Source organism: Lacerta agilis, chromosome 2 (assembly GCF_009819535.1).
Source record: "Lacerta agilis isolate rLacAgi1 chromosome 2, rLacAgi1.pri, whole genome shotgun sequence".
Lineage (NCBI taxonomy): Eukaryota > Metazoa > Chordata > Lepidosauria > Squamata > Lacertidae > Lacerta > Lacerta agilis.
In genome coordinates, this window is record NC_046313.1 from 64,068,658 (window position 1) to 64,090,122 (window position 21,465).

Genomic DNA, 21,465 nt, shown 5'->3' on the forward strand with positions numbered 1-21,465 from the left:
CCTTGCAGTGTGGATTCAAAGTGTTACGAGTTGTTTCTTAATGGGCACAGTAAAGATAATAATAGAAGGATTGAGATTTGGAGAGCATAATGGCTCCAACACAGCTTTCTATTTTGGAAGCAGAGTCTAAATCTGTTCACGAGAAGTGTTGGGAGAAGGCAATATAAAAGAGCATGACTTCATTGCTGCTTGTGGAGTCTCAGAGGTTACATATGCTGCTGCTGCTGCTGAAACTCCTTTGGGTGTCTATTTAGACTATGGATGTCAGTTTTGTTTTTTCAATTCTACAAAGAGATGAAAGGACGTTATAGGTTTGTTCCTAAACAGGGAGCCCCTGTGGTCCAGCAGGGAGCCTCAGAATGAGCCACAAATGGTAAGTTGTAGACCCAGATTTGCTACTCATGCTTTGGATGGTCACAATGTAGGGTTGTTTAAAATAAAATAAAATCCTGAAGCTTAGCATCCTTACTGGCTAGAATGGCACAGCAACCTTCACCGGCCTGGTGCTCTCCAAATGTTCTGAACTACAACTTTCATCAGCACTAGGCATCATGGCTGATGGGAGGGAAGTCCAGAACAAGAATACATAATGATACTTAAGGAATACCTCTCCCCTTACTCCCCTTACATATTTTGGTTGTCTCAATGTGTGACTTATGTCAGGTGTAAGGTAAAGGGTAAAGGGACCCCTGACCATTAGGTCCAGCCGCAGATGAGTCTGGGGTTGCAGTGCTCATCTCGCTTTACTGGCCGAGGGAGCCAACGTACAGCTTCCGGGTCATGTGGCAAACCAGAGCAGTGCATGGAAATGCCCTTTACCTTCCCACCAGAGCGGTACCTATTTATCTACTTGCACTTTTGATGTGCTTTCGAACTGCTAGCTTGGCAGGAGCAGGGACCGAGCAACCCATCGCGGGGATTCGACCGACCGACCTTCTGAGTGGTTTAGACCACAGCGCCACCCGCGTCCCTGTTATGTCAGGTGTAGGGTGGCCTATTTTATGGAGGACTGCCCTGCACTTGGAAGGCTGGTTCATCTTCACTCCTGGGAAAATGGTTTTAGCAGATATTTGGGGGAGATTCCTGTATTTGAAGGTGACTTCTATTTGAAGGGTTGTTTAAAATCGAACCTTTGAATAAATATTGGCATGGTGAATTTTAAGATGGATCCTTCCTGTTCAACAAAGAATATCCATTGTAATGATTGTGGCAGATCAGAAGACTCATGCTATGACTCAGATGTCGAACAGTGCACACTTTGCTTGTAACATACCGTATTTTTTGCTCCATAAGACGCACTTTTTTCCTCCTAAAAAGTAAGGGGAAATACCTGTGCGTCTTATGGAGCGAATGGTGGTCCCTGGAGCTGAATTGCCCAGGGGCCAAAAGCAGATTGTGCTTTTTATTTTACAAAGAGAAAAGGGAGTGTTGAAAGGACCCGCTCAGCAGCTGATCAGCAGGAGATCGGGAGAGAGATAAGAGTCCCCGGCTCCCTTTCAGCCCCGCCCTCCTTTGTTGAATGTGCTGCAGAGGGAGGTTGTTTGTTTCCCCAGGACATGTGACTGGCTGATTAGATTATCTGTCTGAAAACAGTAGAAATGGCTCCCTTTCCTTAAGATTTTTCAGAAATGTGAGTTAAACCCCATAAAAATGGGGCTTTTCCTCTTTGCTTTTCCCCCTTTGCAAAAGGAGCTTTGCTTTTCCCCCTTTGCAAAAAAAGCTGCAAAACCTTTAGCTGATCCTCAAAACAAAAACAAAAACAAAAAAAACCCCTAGGGCTTTTCCCTTTGCAAAAAAAGCTGCAAAACCTTTAGCTGATCCTCAAAACAAAAACAAACAAACAAAAAAAAAACCCTAGGGCTTTTCCCTTTGCAAAAAAAGCTGCAAAACTTTTGGCTGATTCTCAAAAAAGGACTTTTGGCTTTGCAAAAACAGCAGCAAAACCTTTAGCTGATCCTCCCAAAAAAAAAAAACCCCGAACCCCAGGGCTTTTCCCTTTGCAAAAAAAGCTGCAAAACTTTTAGCTGATCCTCAAAAACAAAACAAAAAACAAAACAAAACAGGGCTTTTAGAGGAGGAAAACCAGAAAAATATTTTTTTTCTTGTTTCCTCCTCTAAAAATGAGGTGCGCCCTATGGTCCGGAGCGTCCTATGGAGCGAAAAATACGGTACATTATACTAACACTGAAATGAATGAAGCTGGATTACAGCAAGGACACTGAAGGTGTTTTATGTGGTTCTTAGAGGGCAAGATCAGTCCACAAAGTAAGGCTCACCTTACCTAGCTCAAAAGCAAATGTACAAACAAATTAGGCTGCAAAACATGTACATAAGCAGGAGAATCATTGCAGGATTAAACCCTGTGGTGGCCCCTAGGCAGTTGAAATCTCAGGGTCCCCTTTGCAATTACCTCCTAATATGTGTTTGTAACTTTCTTTCGAGATCAAAGCAATGCTATTTTGATCCATTGTTGTGGGATCCGTAAAAGGTGTGGGACCCACAGACCAGTGCCTAACTCTGACTATTTGGTAATCCGGCACTGAGGACAATCCACTGGGAGTTTCTCTTGCTTGAGTTCCACTGCAATGAATGGGAACTGTGCTAGAACATTACTCCCTCCTTCCTCATCTCCCATTCATTTCGGCTGGAACTGTGCAGAGAAACCATACCTTCCAACATTTCTCCGATGAAAATAGGGACATCCTGAGGAAAAGCGGGACATTCCAGGATCAAATCAGGAACTGGGAAGGCTTCTGTAAATATGGGACTGTCCCTGGAAGATATGGACCCTTGGAGGATCGGTCACCTAGAATGGATCATCCCATATCAGATTCACTGAACTACTGGCCTGTTGTGCTCATATTGTCCACAGCTGTTTTAAGTTGTAGGTAAAATATCTTCTTGATATTAGGGTAATGTTTCAAGGAGCCTAGAAGCAGAAGAGGGCCACCTAAATGAACAAATCTGACTTTCAAAGGCTTAATTAATTCAACTCAGTGCTGTTATGGTTGGTAATATGGCTTATTCAGAAGAGTAAGGCTGAGTTCTCAAAGTTGTTCACCCAAGGACTCTGCATAGATGAACAAGGAAATTCCAGAGTGTGTTGAGCCACTCTATCCCCACTTTTTATTAACTTGTGAAAGGAGAACTTGCTCTGTCACTGGACACCCCCCCCCCACACCAAGCCAAAGTAGAACTTGTGGGCTTTCTGACTGTATCTGGGCTGGCCATTGCAAACACTCCAGCATCCTGAGTCCCAGAAACAAGGACTCACGACTTCCTGCCTGTATTCCCGCATGTGTCACATGACCCACATGAGATCACAGAGCCCAAAAGACATGCTTTTTCAGAGCTGTGCTCACATGTTGCCCCAAAAACATGCACTTGGGGGCAACACACAATATCATAGAATCTTAGAGTTGGAAAGGACCCCAAGGGTCATCTAATCCAAACACCTGCAATTCAGGAATCTCAGCTAAAGCATCCATGACAGATGGCCACCTAACCTCTGTTTAAAAACCTTCAAGGAAGAAGAGTCCAGTATCTCTTGTGGGAGTCTGTTCCACTGCCAAACACCTTTTACTGTAAAAAAAGTTCCTGATGTTTAGTCAGAATCTCCTTTCTTGCAGCTTGAAGACATTGGTTCAAGTCCTACCCTCCAGAGCAGGAGAAAACAAGCATGTTCCCTCTTCCATGTAACAGCCCTTAAGATATTTGAAGAGGGCTATCAATATCTCTCAGTCCACCCTTTTCTAGGCTAAACATACCCAGCTCCTTCAAGCGCTCCTCATAAGGCTTAGTTTCCAGACCCTTGATCGTCTTGGTTGCCCTCCTCTGTACACGTTCCAGCTTGTCAACATCCTTCTTAAATTGTGGTGTCCAGAATTGGACACAGTATTCCAAGTGTGGTCTGACTAAGGCAGAATAGAGTGATACTATTACTTCCCTTGATCTGGACACACTAATTCTGTTGATGCATACTAGAATAGTGTTAGCTTTCTTTGCTGCTGCATCACACTGTTGATTCATGTTAAGTTTGTGGTCCACCAAGACACCAAGATCATGGCCCTGGACAAAGCACCCGGGGGGCGGGGGAATCAACACGAAATTGCATAAGATCTCAGCACCCAAAATGGCTTTGCTTACTTTTGAGTGAAAATCTAACCTTTCTGTTGTTAGGTGTGGAAAAGGGTGTGTCTTTGATGCTTCTTTTTAAGTACTTTGAATGAAAACAATGATCTTAGAAGAGAACAATAGACATCCAGTCATTCAGTTTGATGCGTAACAAGCACTTCATGAGTGACATGTTCCCAAACTGGAAAAGATGGAAGAAGGGCGCTACAGGTTGATTTAAATGTCATCATGTGTATGTATGTACAGCATGTGTATATATAACACACACATGCACACAGATATATATTTTGAAACCCAGCTGGTTTCAAGGGATGAGAGGGGGGAAATGTCCTCCCCTGTCCTCTCTGAAATGTAATTATTACTGCCGGACCAAATGCCTCTTAAAACATTTGGGGAGATGCTGTGATGCTCAGAAGAAACCTAGGACCAAGCCTTTTATGATAAAAATCCCATCAAATCTGACCCAATCAGGGTACATTGTAAAACTCAAAATAATTTTGCTGTGTGTCATTATGAAGCCCTCAGGAGAGGAGAAGAGATGATGAAGCACAATGCAAGAGAAATGTCGGTTTGGAGGCACAAGGCATTCTTGGCATGGCAGTCTATGTCCAGCAGGCCCCTGCCTGTGCCCCCAAGCTGCCCCTCGGAGGTCTGGGGCAAGTGTACTTGGCTGACCCCTACACCCAACTGTGTAGATGTCTGTTCCAATATCATTCTCCCAGTGCCTGCCGAAAGCAATTGTGATGAGGAAAGTAATCAAAACCTGAAATAGTGGCCAGCATGATATACTATATATTGATCTGGTATAGATATATTCCTAAATGTAAAATGATTAATCCATGCCTGATTAGTTCTACGTTGCCACAAAATAGCAGTGCTGATGCATAGTTTCCATATCTTCTCTTCCCAGCCATCGAAGAAGAAACCATCTATTTTCGCTGACCTGTAATTTCTGTAAAATAACCTCCATGCCTCCTTGTTATGAGAACAGGGACACATTGGTCAGAGGTCATATATAATGACACGCTTTGCATTGTAATACATGGGATGTAGGCTCCATCCATTTCACAAAGTGCCTTCCATTTCTGGGGATATTTCATAGAATAAATGAGAAACATGATGTCAGCAAGAACGCTACGAATGTGAACAAGGCCCACAAAACAAACTGCTTTCGGTTCTTATTAAATCTTTTCCATATTTTCAAATCTTTTCAACATTGAAAGTGGAAATGAGAATGCTGCTGCTGCTGCTAACAACATTTTTGTTATTGTTTTTATTTTGTGCTAGCAAAAGTTATGTACCTGTCACATTGACCTAAGCAAGATTTTTGGAGGGAACCAGACTATCCAAAATCTGAATATACCAACCGGCACTGTTCCACCATAAATTAATTGCCATGTGGATATTTTAAGGTTCAGTGCTTTCACCTCCAGTTTCCACATGGGACACCCCTGTCACTCAAGCTCAAATGTGATATATGCATGAGACAACATTCTTCCCATTGACTCCTGCCCCTCCTTCACCCTTGCCCCCAGGACTGCCCAGTCAGACTGAGGGAGGGAACTTACATTGTTACAGCTGCAATAAATCATGAATTCACCCAATGTTTTGCAGTGTCCCTTCCATCCAGCCATGGCCTGGCTATATCTCCTCCCCCCCACAGGTATCCCTTTCCTTCAGGGGACCTCAAAAATAGGACTTTCTGCGATAAGGAAAATGACAGGGAAATGCACTGGGAGGAGTGGGATAACAACTGAGCAACACAATGGTATATAATCTCACCTCAGCAAATAGGGACAACTCCTTAGAAGCCAGGCTCTGTTATGGGAAGGGAACCTGAATTTGCTAGTAGGCCACCGACTCCTAAATAGGGACACTCTGAAAGTGTCCATGGGGAACTCAATTGCTCAGCTGATCTGTGCAGAAAGCGAGTATGAACTCATCCTCCATGATCTGAAAATCATGATGTCAGGTGATTGCCAGGTGGGTTGTCCCATCTACCTGTCAAAGATGACCCATGGAAATGGGGACAGATAACCATCTAGCCTACCAGGTCCGGAAAAGACCCTGATGCTGGGAAAGATTGAGGGCACAAGGAGAAGGGGACGACAGAAGATGAGATGGTTGGACGGTGTTCTCAAGGCTACCAACATGAGTCTGACCAAACTGTGGGAAGCAGTGAAAGACAGGCGTGCCTGGCATGCTCTGGTCCATGGGGTCAGGAGGAGTCAGACACGACTGAATGACTGAACAACAACCACCAGGCCAGAAACAGACTGTGATGGCCTGGGAGTCAGACTCTGATGCGGAACCTGAGGGATCCCAGCCTGCACAGGATTCCCCGCCTCCAGAACCAGCTGAGCCGGGGCCAGGGCTTGAGCCTGAAGGATCCCCACCTGTGCTGGATCCCCAGGTGCAGGCATCAGCAGAGTCTGCTCTGGCTCCTGATGGGAGGGAGGACCCATTGCCTGCAGGTGCTCCACTCCCAGCCTCTTCAGAGGAAGCTGAGGCAGCCCCTGGGTCCAGTAACCCACCAGCCTCTCCTGAGCTACAAAGGCTCAGGGCAGAGAGGCGAAGGGAGTTAAGTGCCTACAGGAGGAGTGCTCGCCTCCAGGCCCGGAGGAGAGGCGAGTCTCCGGAGGATCGGGGCCGCCCTAAGCATAGGGCCAGATAAAAGCCAGCCAGACCCAGCCCAAGTTGCGTGAGCAACTTAGTTGCAAGCGTGTGCTCAACCTGCAACCTTGTGCCTGAACCTGCCTTGGACCTCGACCTGCTCCCTGCCTCGCTCCCCGCCGGACTGACCTCCTTTGGACCCCTAGACCCAGGACTGGACTTGGACCTCGCTTCACGGACAAGCCCTTGGGGCCAGCACACAGACATTGCAAAACTTTGTGTTAAAAGTTCAGTTGCAAAGCCATGAGGTCTTTCAAAGGAGATGTTAAGAACAAGCTACAGTATGTGGCCAGCAGAATTAAATGATGTGGCTCTTGCTGGACTACACCACATCAAGTTGCTGGTGCATGAATCACATCACTGAATGCTTCCCTGCGGGGTGGAGAAATTAGAAATGTAGAACATCAGACAGAAGGATTCAAATTTAGACTTCCCCCTGCCTGATATGCTGGTTTCCTATGTATAGGCAGGTGTATTTTGTAGCAACCCACCACCCACAGTGTCAAGCATGAACTGTAACTCATGATATTACTGTTTGTGTAGCTCCACTCTTAGTGGGTATGTCCACATCTACTTTTTCTCTCTTCACAGATCCCAAATGTATACGAGGTGTAAGAATGGGAAAGAAGACTCTGAGATAGATAATGCTGCTTAGCTTATTTATTGATAAATCCAATCAAGATGATGCAATGTTTTCTTCAGCTACTAAAGCAGAAAATGCAAGGAGGAAACAATGGGTGGCTTTGTTTGTGGTGATGCTAAAAGGTGAGCAAGGCATGAACTGAGGGTGACATTCTTTAGTGGATGTTCTTTAGACATTCATAGCTCCATAGCACGGTCCATATCTAATCAGGGAGAGCCTTCCACGACTTTTGCTGGTGAGAGAAAGACAAAGCAGAGAGTGAGGGTCCACAAGATGCAAAATTATTAAAGAGAAGAAATGTACCAGTGAGCAGGACCAACTGAAAAAGAGAGGTCACTTGAAACTGGCAACCATAGGGTGGCCTCCAACTGGACAGGTCTACTAGTATAAGCATTTTGGAACTGTGCAATGAAACTTCACCTTATCCTCTCTTGCTACACCATGCACAACTCCTAAATATGTTCTGGTGGGAGAAGGGAATGAGAAGTTCCATTGTGCAGCCCCAAGTGTTTGTGCTAGCCTAACTGTTTAGTTGGATACTGTCCAAAGTTACATTTCCTGTTGGCAACAACACTGGATGAAATTGCTTGATTCTCCAAGTTTCACGTTACAAAATTATTTGGATTGCATCTGGCGGTTGTTTTGTTCAGGCAAGGACTTCCACTTGTGCCATGCAACTTCCCTTTCCTCTCCTTGTGCCCTCCCTCCTGCTCCAAATTTGGTTTAGAGGGTTGGAGGAACCCCCACAACAGATGTGGGGTTCCTCATGCCAGAGTGGGAGAGAGAGGAGAGAGGGGAAGATCCACAACACAAGCAGAAAACTTGCACAAACATTGGATCCAGCCCTTTATAAGGCAGCATTTCTCTTAAATAGGCTACAAATCCTTCTCATCCTGTTCAGATTGTTCATAATGGGAAGTCTGTACTCACACAAATGCATTGCAGAAGAAGCACTTATTGCTGTACGTTTGGCCATCAGAACCGCACATTCGTTGTAACTCCAGGGTGCAGAAGTTTCTCGGATAGCCTTGGCAATCAACCTGCAGAGAGCGAGAGAGCAATAGCACCTTTTCAAGCTTCCTTGCCCACTTAGCATTAAGCTACACAACGACTTCTTTGAGCGTTATAAATATAAGCACATACATAAATATACAGTGAGTGAATACCCATGGTCATTCACCAAGTATTGTTATGCTGTGCCTTACCATTCTGCCAAGAGAGAAGGAGAATTTCAGGTGCAGATAAACTTATAGTAAAGTAGTCCTCCGGCGTTTTCAGAAAGTGAGGAATGTTCTCAGGCTTACTTGCAAAGCCAACTCAATGTAATTTTTAATGTCAAAACTAAAGAGCACAAGTCAAAGTGTTGGTGCTGACCTTTAAAGCCCTAAACTGCCTCGGTCCAGTGGCGAATGAAGCCACTTGGCCACCTGGAGCGGCAAACCTGGGGGCACCCTGTGGGGGCGGGGTGTCACTCTGAAGCATGCATGCCGAAGGGTGTTGCTTCGGTGCTGAGCAGGTTTGTGAGCAAGCTGCAGAGCGAGGCTGCCTCGCTCCGCAACTTGTGGGGTTTGCTGTGGCACTGCTCCCTGGCCTGCCCCTCGCCTCCGCCCCAGTCAGAAAAAGGAAAGTGCGCACCGAGCAGTTTTGTGGGCGGCAGGGCTCGTCTTGGGCATTGTGGGGGGGGGGGGCGCCAAGTGTCCAGGGTGGCACCCGGGGTGGATCGCACCCAACGTACCCACCTTGCTCCGCCCCTGCCTCGGTCCTGTATGCCTGAAGGAGCATCTCTCATGCGGACCAGCTCACCCACGAGTCAAGGCAAGGTGGCCACCTCAGGGGGCAGGTTTCACAGAACTGGGTGCAGGGTGGGGACCCCAAAGGTGGACAAACTACACCAGAAGCAGCACGATGCGTCCTACCCCTTTTCCTAAAAAAGCTCAACAACTTTCTTCGGGAAGTTCAACCAGTTTCCCCAACTTTTTTGTCCAGATTTTTACTTCTTGAAATATGGCAACGCTACTTACACCCTATACTATGCAGTAGTGCCTCATGGGCATAGCCAGGATTTATGTTAGTGGCGGCAGGCTTTATGAACCTCTTGGACTTGCCGATCAGAAGGTCGGCAGTTCGAATCCCCGTGTCGGGGTTAGCTGCCTTTTCTCTGTCCCAGTTCCTGTCAACCTAGCAGTTTAAAAGCATGCCAGTGCAAGTAGATAAATAGTTTCTGCTGTGGTGGGAAAGTAAACGGCGTTTCCATGCGCTCTGGTTTCCGTCATGGTGCTACGTTGCACCAAAAGTGGTTTAGTCATACTGGCCGCATGACCCGGAAAGCTGTCTGTGGACAAACGCCGGCTCCCTCAGCCTGAAAGCGAGATGAGCGCCACAACCCCATAGTCACCTTTGACGGGACTTAACCGTCCAGGGGTCCTTTACCCTTTACCTACGTCAGTGAAGGAAGAACGAGCTATCTGTGACGTGATTGGTTGGTTAGTTAGATTTATTTACTTGATTTAGGGGGTGGACAGCTGCCTCCTCCTGTCCCACCTTGGAGTGCATAGCTATTATAGCTAGTAGCCATTGGGAGCTTTATCCTTCATGGTTTTTATTTAATGCTCTTTTAAAACCACCTATGCTGGTGGCTATAACAATCGTTTGTTGGATTCAGTTCTATAGTTCAACCACTGAAGAAGCCCTTTCTTTCGTCTCTCCCGAATCTTCAAAAATTCAGCTTCACTGTATGCCCCAAGTTCTAGTGTTATGGAGGGAAAACATTTATCTATTCACTTCTCCCACACCCTGCATTATTTGATACACCTCTGTCATGTCCCCTCTTTCTCACCATTTCTCCAAACTAAAAAGTTCCATATATTGTAAACCTTTGCTAATAGTAGAGTTGCTCCAACCGCTTTTGAGTCACAATTCTTACTTAATGCATTTCATCCCCACTTCTCAGCCAATTATTTCCCCCCTGTTCTGTTCAGGAGCACATTTCCTTCATGGAAATGAATGTGCCGACAAGACAGGACCACAACTTTACATTTGCCCCCTGTAAGCCTCTCAGATTCAACAGCACTGCACTGCACGAATTAGTTTCATCCTAAACTTTGTTTTCATTGTTCTTTACTTACTATTATGTGCTTTAATTCTCACCTACAGCTACACGATATTAATTGTGTAATCAGAAGAAATAGCTGGCTCTTACCTGTAGTTGGGATCTTCTTGCTTCAACGACAGTATCTAGAACAAAAATAACAATTTAAAAAGCTGTAAAGCAAAGCCACCTGTTGAATAGCAGTCCATTGGGGGACATTTTATTCACCTCTGAAAAATGAGGTGCATTTTCTCTTACCTTTCCTTTACCATTTTGATATGGAATATGCCAAATAACATAACTGATTAATAGTTGAAGTGCGAATGAACAAATAAATTAAGATTCCTTATGTGGCTGACAACATAAATGAAAGCTCCCCCCCCTCCATAAATTTGTTCAAATCCCATCGGTTTGCAACACAATCCTGTTGAACTTTCTCTTGTTGATGCTTAGAACTGCACACAAGTTCTGCTTACATGTGTTATGGTAGCCCTGTAGAGGCCATCAAAAATGTGTGTGTGGTGGCTCCTGGGGTCATTAATGTTTGCAAGCTATTCAGCATGTGGATTGGCATGGAGAGTACCAGGTAATGGTGCCAGGTACCACCAGGAATTTGCTGTGCTGTCATTGAGCCTCTCCATGTGGCAGAGTAAATTCTACATGTTAAGCATCTGCATTCCCTGTGGCTCTTACATCCAACTCATGGAATCATGGAATTGACGTGTGTCCTTTTCTGAGATGTGAGTGTATAATGCGACACAAATTTCAAGAGGAAAGTCTCTCCAAAAGGTACCTTGGCAGTATGATAGGTGACTCACCTGAGTACAGGAAAAAGAGTGTCAGAATGAGAAACAAAAAACCCAATGTCTTCATGGTGAGTCTTGGATCTAGCACCTCCAAGCAGACTTTTCTCAGATTCCACTGGCAGAGGAAAGATCGAATATGAGGTCTCCCTATATCCACTTTCCAAACAATATCTACATGTGGAAATTTGATACTGCTGTGGGGAGGTGGAGCAAATTCAAAAGTTCCTTATCTGTGAAGGGGCAACTAGCTTGTTATCAGAGAGCAAGTAAATGATCTCGTTGCCTTGGCTATATGCCACAACAAAGAATAGCATAAAAGGGCTGGCTGATAAATTACATATAAGGATTGCATGCATAAAAGCAGTCAATAAAAAGAATGCTCAATAAAATTCTTAGTTGTATTTCTGGCAACCTTCCTTATAAAGCCCCAGATAAGAGATAAGACCAATGCCAATTCTCTCCAAAAGCAAACAGAGCCCTTCCCCACCTCCTCATTATTCTCCTTTCAATGTTGGCAAGCACAAACTGTTTTGCTGTTGCTTCAGCCTGCGGTCTCATTAAACTGAAGAGTGAGCCAGGCATTTGGATTGCAGTTCCATAGAAACGTAACAATGAAACAGAAAGTTGTGGGGAGGGAGCCTCTTCAACACTTCAGCCTCAAAACCCCATCGAAATAACAGTCCTGTGCAGATGGCAATACAGTGGTACCTCTGCTTAAGAACTTAATTCGTTCCGGAGTTCCGTTCTTAACCCGAAACTGTTCTTAACCTGAGGTACCACTTTAGCTAATGGGGCCTCCCGCTGCCGCCACTGCGCGATTTCTTTTCTCATTCTGAGGTAAAATTCTTAACCCAAGGTACTACTTCTGGGTTAGCGGAGTCTGTAACCTGAAGTGTTTGTGACCCAAGATATCACATTGCTGTACTTGGTAGAAATGCAGGTGCTGGAAGGGAATTGGAATCATAGAATCTTCTGGTATAGAATTGGACAGTGCTTTTTTCCGGGGGCGGGGGGGCGGGGGGGGGGGTTACGCAGGGGTATGTTACAGGAATTTTCCCGAACCACCCAGTTCCACAGGCACGGCACACACACACACACACACACACACACGAGTGAAAATATTTCTTCCTCTATAGTGTTTCTGTTATAAATTCCTATAAATTCAACCATATATCAGATCGGGGCCGTTCCACTTTTGTTCTTCACCATATTAGGAGGACTACCGTAGTGGGAGGCCTGGTGTGCTCACAAGGCAGCCATAATCCCCCAAGCTTACCAGCACGTCCACAGCGGAGTCTTGCCAGGGGGACGTACCCACCCAAAGCTGCCAGACTATGGGACATTTCTTTCAGAAAGGACCCACCACTTGAAAATGGATTTGGCCTGGGCTAAGACAAAGGACGGTCATTAGCCCTACCTGGCCAGGGCAGGAAGTCTTGAACACTATTTTGTCTTGCAGAAATGTGTGCCTGGGAGGGGTACAAGGAGGGATGACACAGGTGTCAGTACACTCAGGTTACCTCCTCTAGCCCTCCCAGTTTGTGATGTAGTTCTGATGTATCCATGATTTAGTAATGATGTAGTTTGGGGGTGTAACTTGGGGGATTAGTAACTAGTAAAAGTTGGGGTCTCTTCCTGTTCGGGGCCTTCCATCTTGCTTCATCTTGTGGCGGGTGGGAGCCCTGTCGCGACAGTCTTCAATAAAGACCAAGCCTACTGGCTGCTGTTTTGCTCTGGCATTCCTGGCTGGTGTCCTTTTTTTGTCCAAGGGAGCCCTCAGATTTCTCCTTTAACAGGTACGCATACCCCTAAACATTTTGCGAATCTTTGTACTTTTGTCCATTTACTGTATTTATCTTTCCCTATTTGGACTATAAAATGATGGTTTTCTTGAGTACCCCCTAAATATATTTTTAAAAAGGGGAAAAAAAGCACTGGAATTGGTATAGAATTCTCTGGTTTTGGGGCAGCTACATTGTGCCCCCCCCCAATCTGGCTCCAGCCTGACCCACCCCTGGCATGCAGCACCCAGAAGGTTCCCCCCATCCCTGGTCTACTGCTATTGTTGCATCCCAGAGTCACCTGACTTTTATGAGATGGGAGGGGGAAATCAATTCGCTTTCTCCACACCATGGATAATTTTTGTTATATCCTGTCCCTCCCAGGTTAACCTGCCCCACGCAGCTCCAGCAGGAAAATGTGACTCTGTGAGATGAACAACTCTCAGCAATCTGAACAAACTACAGTTCCCTGGATTGTTTGGGGGAAGCCATGACTGTGAAAATGGTACATTGCTGCTTTAAATGTATTCTTCAGATGTGGCCGAAATCAGTGCCAGATCCAGGTGTTTTTGTGTGCAGGGAGGGAGGGGGGCGCTTGGTCAAAGATGCCCTCAGTAGGCCTTTACCTAATGGCCTTTTAAGCTTCCTCCATGTGAATAGTTCACGTTTTGAATAATAAGAATTATATGTCACCGTGTGTGTGTGTGTGTGTGTGTGTGTGTGTGTGTGTGTGTGAATCAGGTTTTTAGAGATGCTTAGGTGGGACATGGCCAAAAAAAGGTTGGGAACCACTGATCAAAGTTGGTTGGACTTAGTTCCCATTTACGTGAATAGAACTTAAGTCACTGCTCAGTGTTCTCATTGGTTTCAGGGGGACATAAGTCCAGTCAAAGGCAATTTGATGCTGGCCATTTTATTTTCAGTCCCTTTCCTAATAAACCCTAGAATTGCAAGTGTCTACTTGATTGCTGCTGCACCCTGAGCTGGAATTATCATCAAGCTAAGTACTGAAAACTTTTTGGTAATATTAACGATGGTATCGCACCTGTTTGAGCATATAATGACAATGGAATGTGAGTTACTTATCTCTTCCCTTCTTTGGTATCATCAAATGCTTACCCCACGAGGAGGAAAAATTGTTATGGGACGTGTTATGCTTGAGATGCACTAACTCATACATTGTTTGGGGAAGTTACTGTTAGTAACTGAATTACAGCAAGCTAATGTTTCACATGGCAAACATTAACGTAATGAAACCCAGCACAGAATGCCACAGATTATTGTTATTAAAAAGAAAATCAATAGTACAGGAGGGGGAGCAGTTCAAGTTACCGTTTATAGTTGCATTCCCCCCCCCCCTTCTTCAAAGGAGCACCAGAAAAGGTACAAGGTTTTGTATTAACCTCTCTTGACAATAGCCCTTAGATGTCACTTAGGCTTCGACAGCAGGACCTCTTCAAAGAACTTCCTGCTGAGCGGGGCTCTGAAGCTGCACCTCGATTTAAGCACATGATTTTCTCTCATCATTTGAGTGCAACTTAAGAGTACTGAAGAGGTTATGTGCAATAATTCTGGAAGCAGTCTCTGGTGGAAACTAGGGCAAGACAGGGGCAAGACGCACACGGAAGCAGTTGTCATGTATCATGAACTGCATTGGAAGATGTGCACAGAAACTGAGGCCACACACATATCCTATGGGTCCCATCCGCTCAATCTGTCAGAGCCTGTCTTCACATGCAAGGGAAGTTTTGAACACAATGAGGATTTGAGACCCATCAGCTACTCTCACCTGGTTTAGTAAGTCAGTCAAAGTGTGTGGCCACAGTCATATGCTGACAGCTTCCAGGAGCCGCAAGTGAGAGCTGAGTGCAGGACGGTGACCAAAGGTGGACAAACTATCTCAGAAGGAGCATGGCATGTTCCCCACCAGATTTACTACCTCTCCTCTGACACCGCATAGACTGCCACAGATATAGTACCATATGCTACCAGTAATAACCACTAGATGGCCCCCCTGCAATATTTATTGCAGAATCAGTTCAGGCAAAGCAAACTTCTGTGAACCTCAATTACTGTTACAGCTTTCGCTTCTCTCCAATGGCTTTGTAAAGCTGGCACACGTGCTACAATGGGTGAGCAAGGAACTGTTTATCTTGTTAGACTATTGTATGTGGGATATATATATAGAGAGAGGGGGGGAGGGACAGAGAGGGTGGTGCTGTGGTTTAAACCACAGAGCCTAGGGCTTGCCGATCAGAAGGTTGGTGGTTCGAATCCCCATGACGGGGTGAGCTCCCGTTGCTCAGTCCCAGCTCCTGCCCACCTAGCAGTTCAAAAGCCCATCAAAGTGCAAGTAGATAAATAGGTACCGCTCCGGCAGAAAGGTAAATGGCGTTTCCGTATGCTGCTCTGGTTCACCAGAAGCGGCTTAGTCATGCTGGCCACATGACCCATAAAAACTGTCTGCAGACACACGCCGGCTCCCTCAGCCTATAGAGCGAGATGAGCGCTGCAACCCCAGAGTCGTCCGCGACTGGACCTAACAGTCAGGGGTCCCTTTACCTTTAGAGAGAGAGAGAGAGAGAGAGAGGGCACAAGGCAGGAGGGAAATGGTAGCATTGTGCTCCTGTTGAAGGGTATTGAATATTGTACAAAACTGCTGCATATATAAGGATCTCATTAGATTGGATATGTAGCTGTTTCGAAGGAGAATTTCCCAGTGCATAATAAAGAAAGAGCTGGTGGAGCTGGAGTGGCTTCTAAAGGTGAAAACCCTGATCAGGCTCTGAATAAATTAATAAGCCACATCCTTAGGGCTTGTTCTCTGCTGCTAACCAAATCTCCTTTACCTCTAAAGATTTATTACGAGGCATCATGTATGATTTGGTTAAAAGAGTGGATGGTGCTGAAGGATAAGGAGATGCTAGACCTGGAGGGTTTTAACAATAGGTACGGTTGGCACTCCTACCTTTGGCAGGACAAAGTGAAAGTGCATAGGGAATTCTTGGCACATGTATTCAGGAAACCTCTGTACGAAGTGTGGCTTAGATATAAAGATATGGTTGAGAGAAGGACGCCTAGATGGCTTTCACCCACAGAGATATTAACAATAAAGAAAATTAATACGGAAGAAGAAAATTGGGTAACATATGAGGAATTGTTAATTGAATCAGAGAAAGGTTGGAAAATTAAAGCATATGATCAGGTGGCGGAAAAATTGACAGGATGGATCCAATATCACCAGATATATAATCTATTCAATGAAGATAAAAGAAAGTGTAACTTTGATAATAAGAAATCAAAATTTCAAGTAGAAATTTTAGAAGGTAAAGAAAAATTATTATCTAAGATGTATGATTATTTATTAGAATGGCATACAAAAGATGAGGAAATTAAAGAGGTAATGGTAAAATGGGCGATAGACGTCGGACACAATATCCAACTAGAAATGTGGGAAAACTTATGGAAGAAACATATGAAATTTACAGCTTGTACACTTCTAAAGGAGAACATCATGAAAATGATGTATCGATGGTACCTAACGCCAGTAAGATTAGCGAAAATGTATAAAAAATATGATAAGAAATGCTGGAAATGTGAGAGGAAAGATGGCGAGTTTTACCATATGTGGTGGACATGTGACAAAATTAAACCTTATTGGGAAGCAATCTATAATGAATTGAAGAAAATCTTTAAATATACATTTCCAAAAAAAAAAACAGGAGGCTTTCCTGATCGGTTTAGTGGGGGAAGAGATTGAAAAGAAAGACCAAAGATTCTTCTTATATGCCACCACAGCAGCAAGAACATTATTGGCGCAAAAGTGGAAATCAAAAGAGGTACCAACATTAAATGATTGGAGAAGAAAATTATTGGAATATTCAGAATTGGCAAAATTAACTGGGAAAATAAGAGAACAAAAAGATCAAAGGTTTCAATTGGAATGGGGTAAATTTTTGGAATATATAAGAGATTGTAAAGAGGTGTAAGCACTTACAGGTTATGATGGAATTCTTGTAGCAGGACAAAATGTATAGTTAGTAATGACAATATTAAGATAACAAAACATGTGAAAAAGAAAAGAAAAAGAAGAGAAAGCGTGGGAATGATGGAAAATTAGAAAGCCAGAAAAGGGAGGGAAGGAAGTCAAAAAACTCGGCGGAGTTTGGGTAATATTGTAAAACTTTATTTGATATATACATTTGTATCTTGTTTAATGATGAAAAATAAAAATATATTTGCAAAAAAATAAAAAATAAAAAAATAAAATAAAATAAAGAAAGAGCTGGTGGAGCTGGAGTGGCTTCTAAAGGTGAAAAGCCTGATCAGGCTCTGAATAAATGAATAAGCCACATCCTTAGGGCTTGTTCTCTGCTGCTAACCAAATCTCCTTTACCTTGTGCATTTTAAACAGTTGTCTTCCTTAGAAGCTTTTAAAAGGGGGAAGTTTAGGTTCTTGAGCTTTTTCCTTCAAGCCTATTGGGAATCTTAGGCTTGATCTTTTTGTCTATTTACATATTGGAGTACCGGTACTTATTGCCTGCACATATGTTGCCGCATTTATTTTTATCTTTTGCATGGTGGTAGTTTTGCATTTATCTATCCATTTGCAAGGCACAAGAAACTTCAAGCTGAACCAAGCCGTATCCTAGATACCGCGGGTGTATTCCTCAAAGTAAATATAGTTTGGGGCTGAGTTCAGCTTGAAATTTCTCATACTGTGCACCTGCCAAGGTTTCATCATCATAGCATAGTTAAATTATCCACAGCAACCTTTTTTTAAATTAGGGCTTCCATAATAAAAAATGGTTATGTAGAAGAGGGAATTCCACTAGTTGCAGCTTACAGTGTTAGAAAGGTTTGAAGTGAGGGCTTCAAGCCAAACTTCTCATTACATCAAAGTTAGATTTATGGTATTTATATAGCCTGCTGTTCAGCTCAAATGCTTTCAAGGTGCTACGCAAACAGTTCATTAAAATGCAAGACAATGGTATCAAATAAAAGCCAGAAACCCAACAAAGATAACAGCAATCTACCAGCAGAATAAATAAATTCTTAAAGCAGCCAACACTGTAAGGGAGAAATAAGTTTTAACTTGATGCCTAAAAACAGATAAAAATGGAGAACACCAGTATCTTCAGTGGGAAGGAGTTCCTCAGCTGGGGTACAAGAGCAGAGGCACACAAAGAAGGGCCTCAGAAGATGATCTCAGGGTCCAGGTAGGTTCATATGGAAAGAGGTGGTCCTGAGGTATTTAAGACTTTATAGGTCAAAACCAGCGCTTTAAATTGGGCCTGGAAACTAATTGGTAGCCAGTGCAGTTGGACCAGGATCAGTGTAATATGCTCAAACCATCTTGCTCCAGTGAGCAACCTGGCCGCTAGCTGAAGTTTCTGAACTGTCTTCAGAGGCAGCCCTATGTACAGGGTGAGTCTTTTAAAAGAGTCCCCGTGGAACATGTGTACTCTGTATCCACGGGGCCTCTTTTAAAGGACTCACCCTGTATAATGCATTGCAGTAATATAACCTTGAGGTTACCAGAGCATAGACAACAGTAGTTAGGCCATCCCTGTCCAGAAGGGGGTGTAGCTGGGCCACCAGCCAAAGCTGATGGAAGGCACTCCGGGCCACTGAGGCCAGCTGAGCAACAGCAAAGGATCCAGGAGTACCTCTAAGCTATGAACCTGCTCCTTCAGAGGAAGTGTAACCCTATCAAGAGCAGGTGACCTCCCAGCCATCCCAATAACAGTGCCTCAGTCTTATCTGCATTGAGCTTCAGTTTGTTGGCTCTCATCCAGTCCATTACTGAGGCAAGACAATAGTCCAGCAATTCCACTGCCTCACCTGGAGATGTAAAGGAGAAATAGAGCTGAGTGTCATCAGCATACTGCTGATAATGTACTCCGAACCTCCGGATAACCCCATCCAGCGGTTTCATGTAGATGTTAAACAACATAGGGGCAGGGGCAGAGGAAGGGGGTGCGATGGGAGCGCACCGCCCTCATTGGTGCGATCCCCATGGGGTTCCATCGCTGATGCCCCCCAACCGCATTGGGCGCCCCCTGCAGGGTGCATGCCCGGCCCCCAGAACGTGTGCCACGCCCCTGCGGGCGGCACACCCCGCCCCCAGTATGCATACCCCGCCCCTTTGGGCAGCACGCCCCGCCCTGGGACGCGTGCCAGCCTCGCCCCCGCCTGCTCCTCGCCCCCAGTGCCGGAGAATGAAGCTCCGCCACTGCATAGGGGATAGAATTGAGCCCTGTGGAACCCCACATTGAAGGTTCCATGGGGCTGAAAAGCATTCCCCAAGCAACACCCTCTGTGTAAGCAGCAGCAAGCACTCTCCCCTCTTGTGGTTTCCAGCAACTGGTATTCAGAAGCATTGCTGCCTCTGATTTTGGAGGTAGAGCATAGCCATCACATTGACAGTCTCCTCCATGAATTTGTCTAACCTCCTTTTAAAGCCATCAAGGGTGGTAGCCATCACTGTCTCCTGTGGGAGCAAACAACCACGTGGTGGGATACAGAGGCTGTGACCAAATCTCTCCCCACCCCACCCCGCCCCACAGCTTATCTCCCGTTTATGCTTGTGCCTTGCTCGATGGAAGCATTGTTTATGAGAGAAAAAGATAACAGGACAAAGGGAGTAGCATCTTCACTGGCACCCTCTCCTTCCATAGCCCTTTCTATGTACAATAATTGATCATTGGGCTTCTTTTCAGCTGTTCCTTCTCCTTGGAGACAGAGGTGGGAATATATTGGTATTATTGTGGGTGACAGGAGAAAGACTGGACCTTGCGTTTTGAGAGTTTGGAGGGTTCCAAATCTTGGCAGGGCTAGGCTCCACTCTGCCCTTCAGAGCAGCTTCCCCTGATCCTATGCATGTTTACTCAGCAGTAAGTCCTGTGAAGTAAGGAGTCACTCACAAGCAACTTTGCATAGGATCGCAGCCTGACACTTTATCTGAAGTTGGTGCAGGATGGGGAGAGCTGCAGCCTTTCCCTGCCATAAGCAGATATTCTGTTGAGAAGCTGGGGGCACTTCTTATATTTGTATGTTCTTATTTTCTCCTTGTGCAGCAAGCAAAATGGCCCCCCCCTCGCCTCCTCTTCTGCACAGCCTAACCCATCCTGAGGATTTCTCCAATCCTGCAGAGGAAATTAGGGGACAGAGTGGGGTGCACAGGTAGGGAAAGCAGAGAAGAAGGGAATCCCATTGCATTAATATTTATTCTTGCACTAGTGCACGACTGTGGCTGAATACACAGATATATATTGGTATATGCTGTATCAATTTAAATGATTTTTTTGTAGCTTTCTCTCATTTCTCTCTGTTTCTTTTTCTCCTTTTCTTCTATTGAAAATCAATTAAAAAAAGTTTTTAAAAATTAACATGGCAGGGTGATGGGTTCTAGCTTCAATGTCTAACTAAATCATCTGGCTATCTACAGGTGTTTTTTTTTTTAATCTACATAAATCAATTGCCTGAAGTCAGAAGTGTTACAGTCCAAAGGAAGTAGAATCTGCTGATTGTTTGACTTAGTTCTTTGATTGTGCGTTATTAGTAGCAAACTTCCAGATCACTCTCTCTCACCCAAATCATATAATAAATTAAAAAGTAGATAATACAGACATAAATGTATGGAGAGATTTATAATGATGCTGAGCTTATTTATTGATAAATCAAATGAATATGTTGCAAGATATTCACTGGCTAGCAGAACAGAGCATAAACAGAGGGAATAATAAGGAATTTATTCCTGGAAATGGCATGAATAGGGTATGATGCGAAATGGACTTTCTTTTGTAGAAGTTCTTTAGTCTTCAAGTTTTCTGCAGTTTCCAAGGTGCCTCAGTCTAAGACGTCTTCTACTTTGGCTGATGCGGGAAAGACAATGCCAAGAACTCAGGGTGAGAATTCAGAAGATGCAAGCTTCATTATTACTCATTAAAGAGAAATAGTATTGGTGAGAAAGGTAAGTTCATCATTGCTCTATTTCTCAGGGAAGGGAAATGGATGAGAAATAATCCTGTCCAATAACCTGAAGAGACAGGGTTAAGCAGGGGCGTCGCTAGGGGGGGCGGGCCGCCCCAGGTTCCAGGGGAGGGGGGTGACACTTGGGCCGCCCCGCCCCTCCGGCGCCCCCCGAGCAAGCTGCGGAGCGAGGCCGCTCTGCCCCACGGCTCGTGCGGGGCCTACCTGCTAGCACCGCTATGGGGCTGCCCCGCCCCTGCTGCACGAGCTGCCGCGGAAGCAGCAGCGCCAGCCCAGACGCGACAGCGCATGCGTGGCATTTCGCGCGTGCGCGCTCCGTCTGGGCCGGCGCTGCCGCTTTCGCGG

General features: G+C 45.0%; 1 protein-coding gene across 1 annotated transcript; it reads right to left on the bottom strand.

The window, feature by feature from the left end:
* Nucleotides 1-7,447: 7,447 nt before the first annotated feature.
* On the bottom strand, nucleotides 7,448-11,514 carry LOC117041514 (ovomucoid-like). The gene is made up of 4 exons (XM_033140389.1): nucleotides 11,357-11,514; nucleotides 10,650-10,684; nucleotides 8,381-8,490; nucleotides 7,448-7,682 (listed from the first exon to the last, which is right to left on the bottom strand). Exons 1-4 carry the CDS (start codon nucleotides 11,409-11,411, stop codon nucleotides 7,619-7,621), a joined length of 264 nt encoding a protein of 87 aa, XP_032996280.1. The 5' UTR covers nucleotides 11,412-11,514; the 3' UTR covers nucleotides 7,448-7,618.
* Between the last annotated feature and the right edge of the window lie 9,951 nt (nucleotides 11,515-21,465).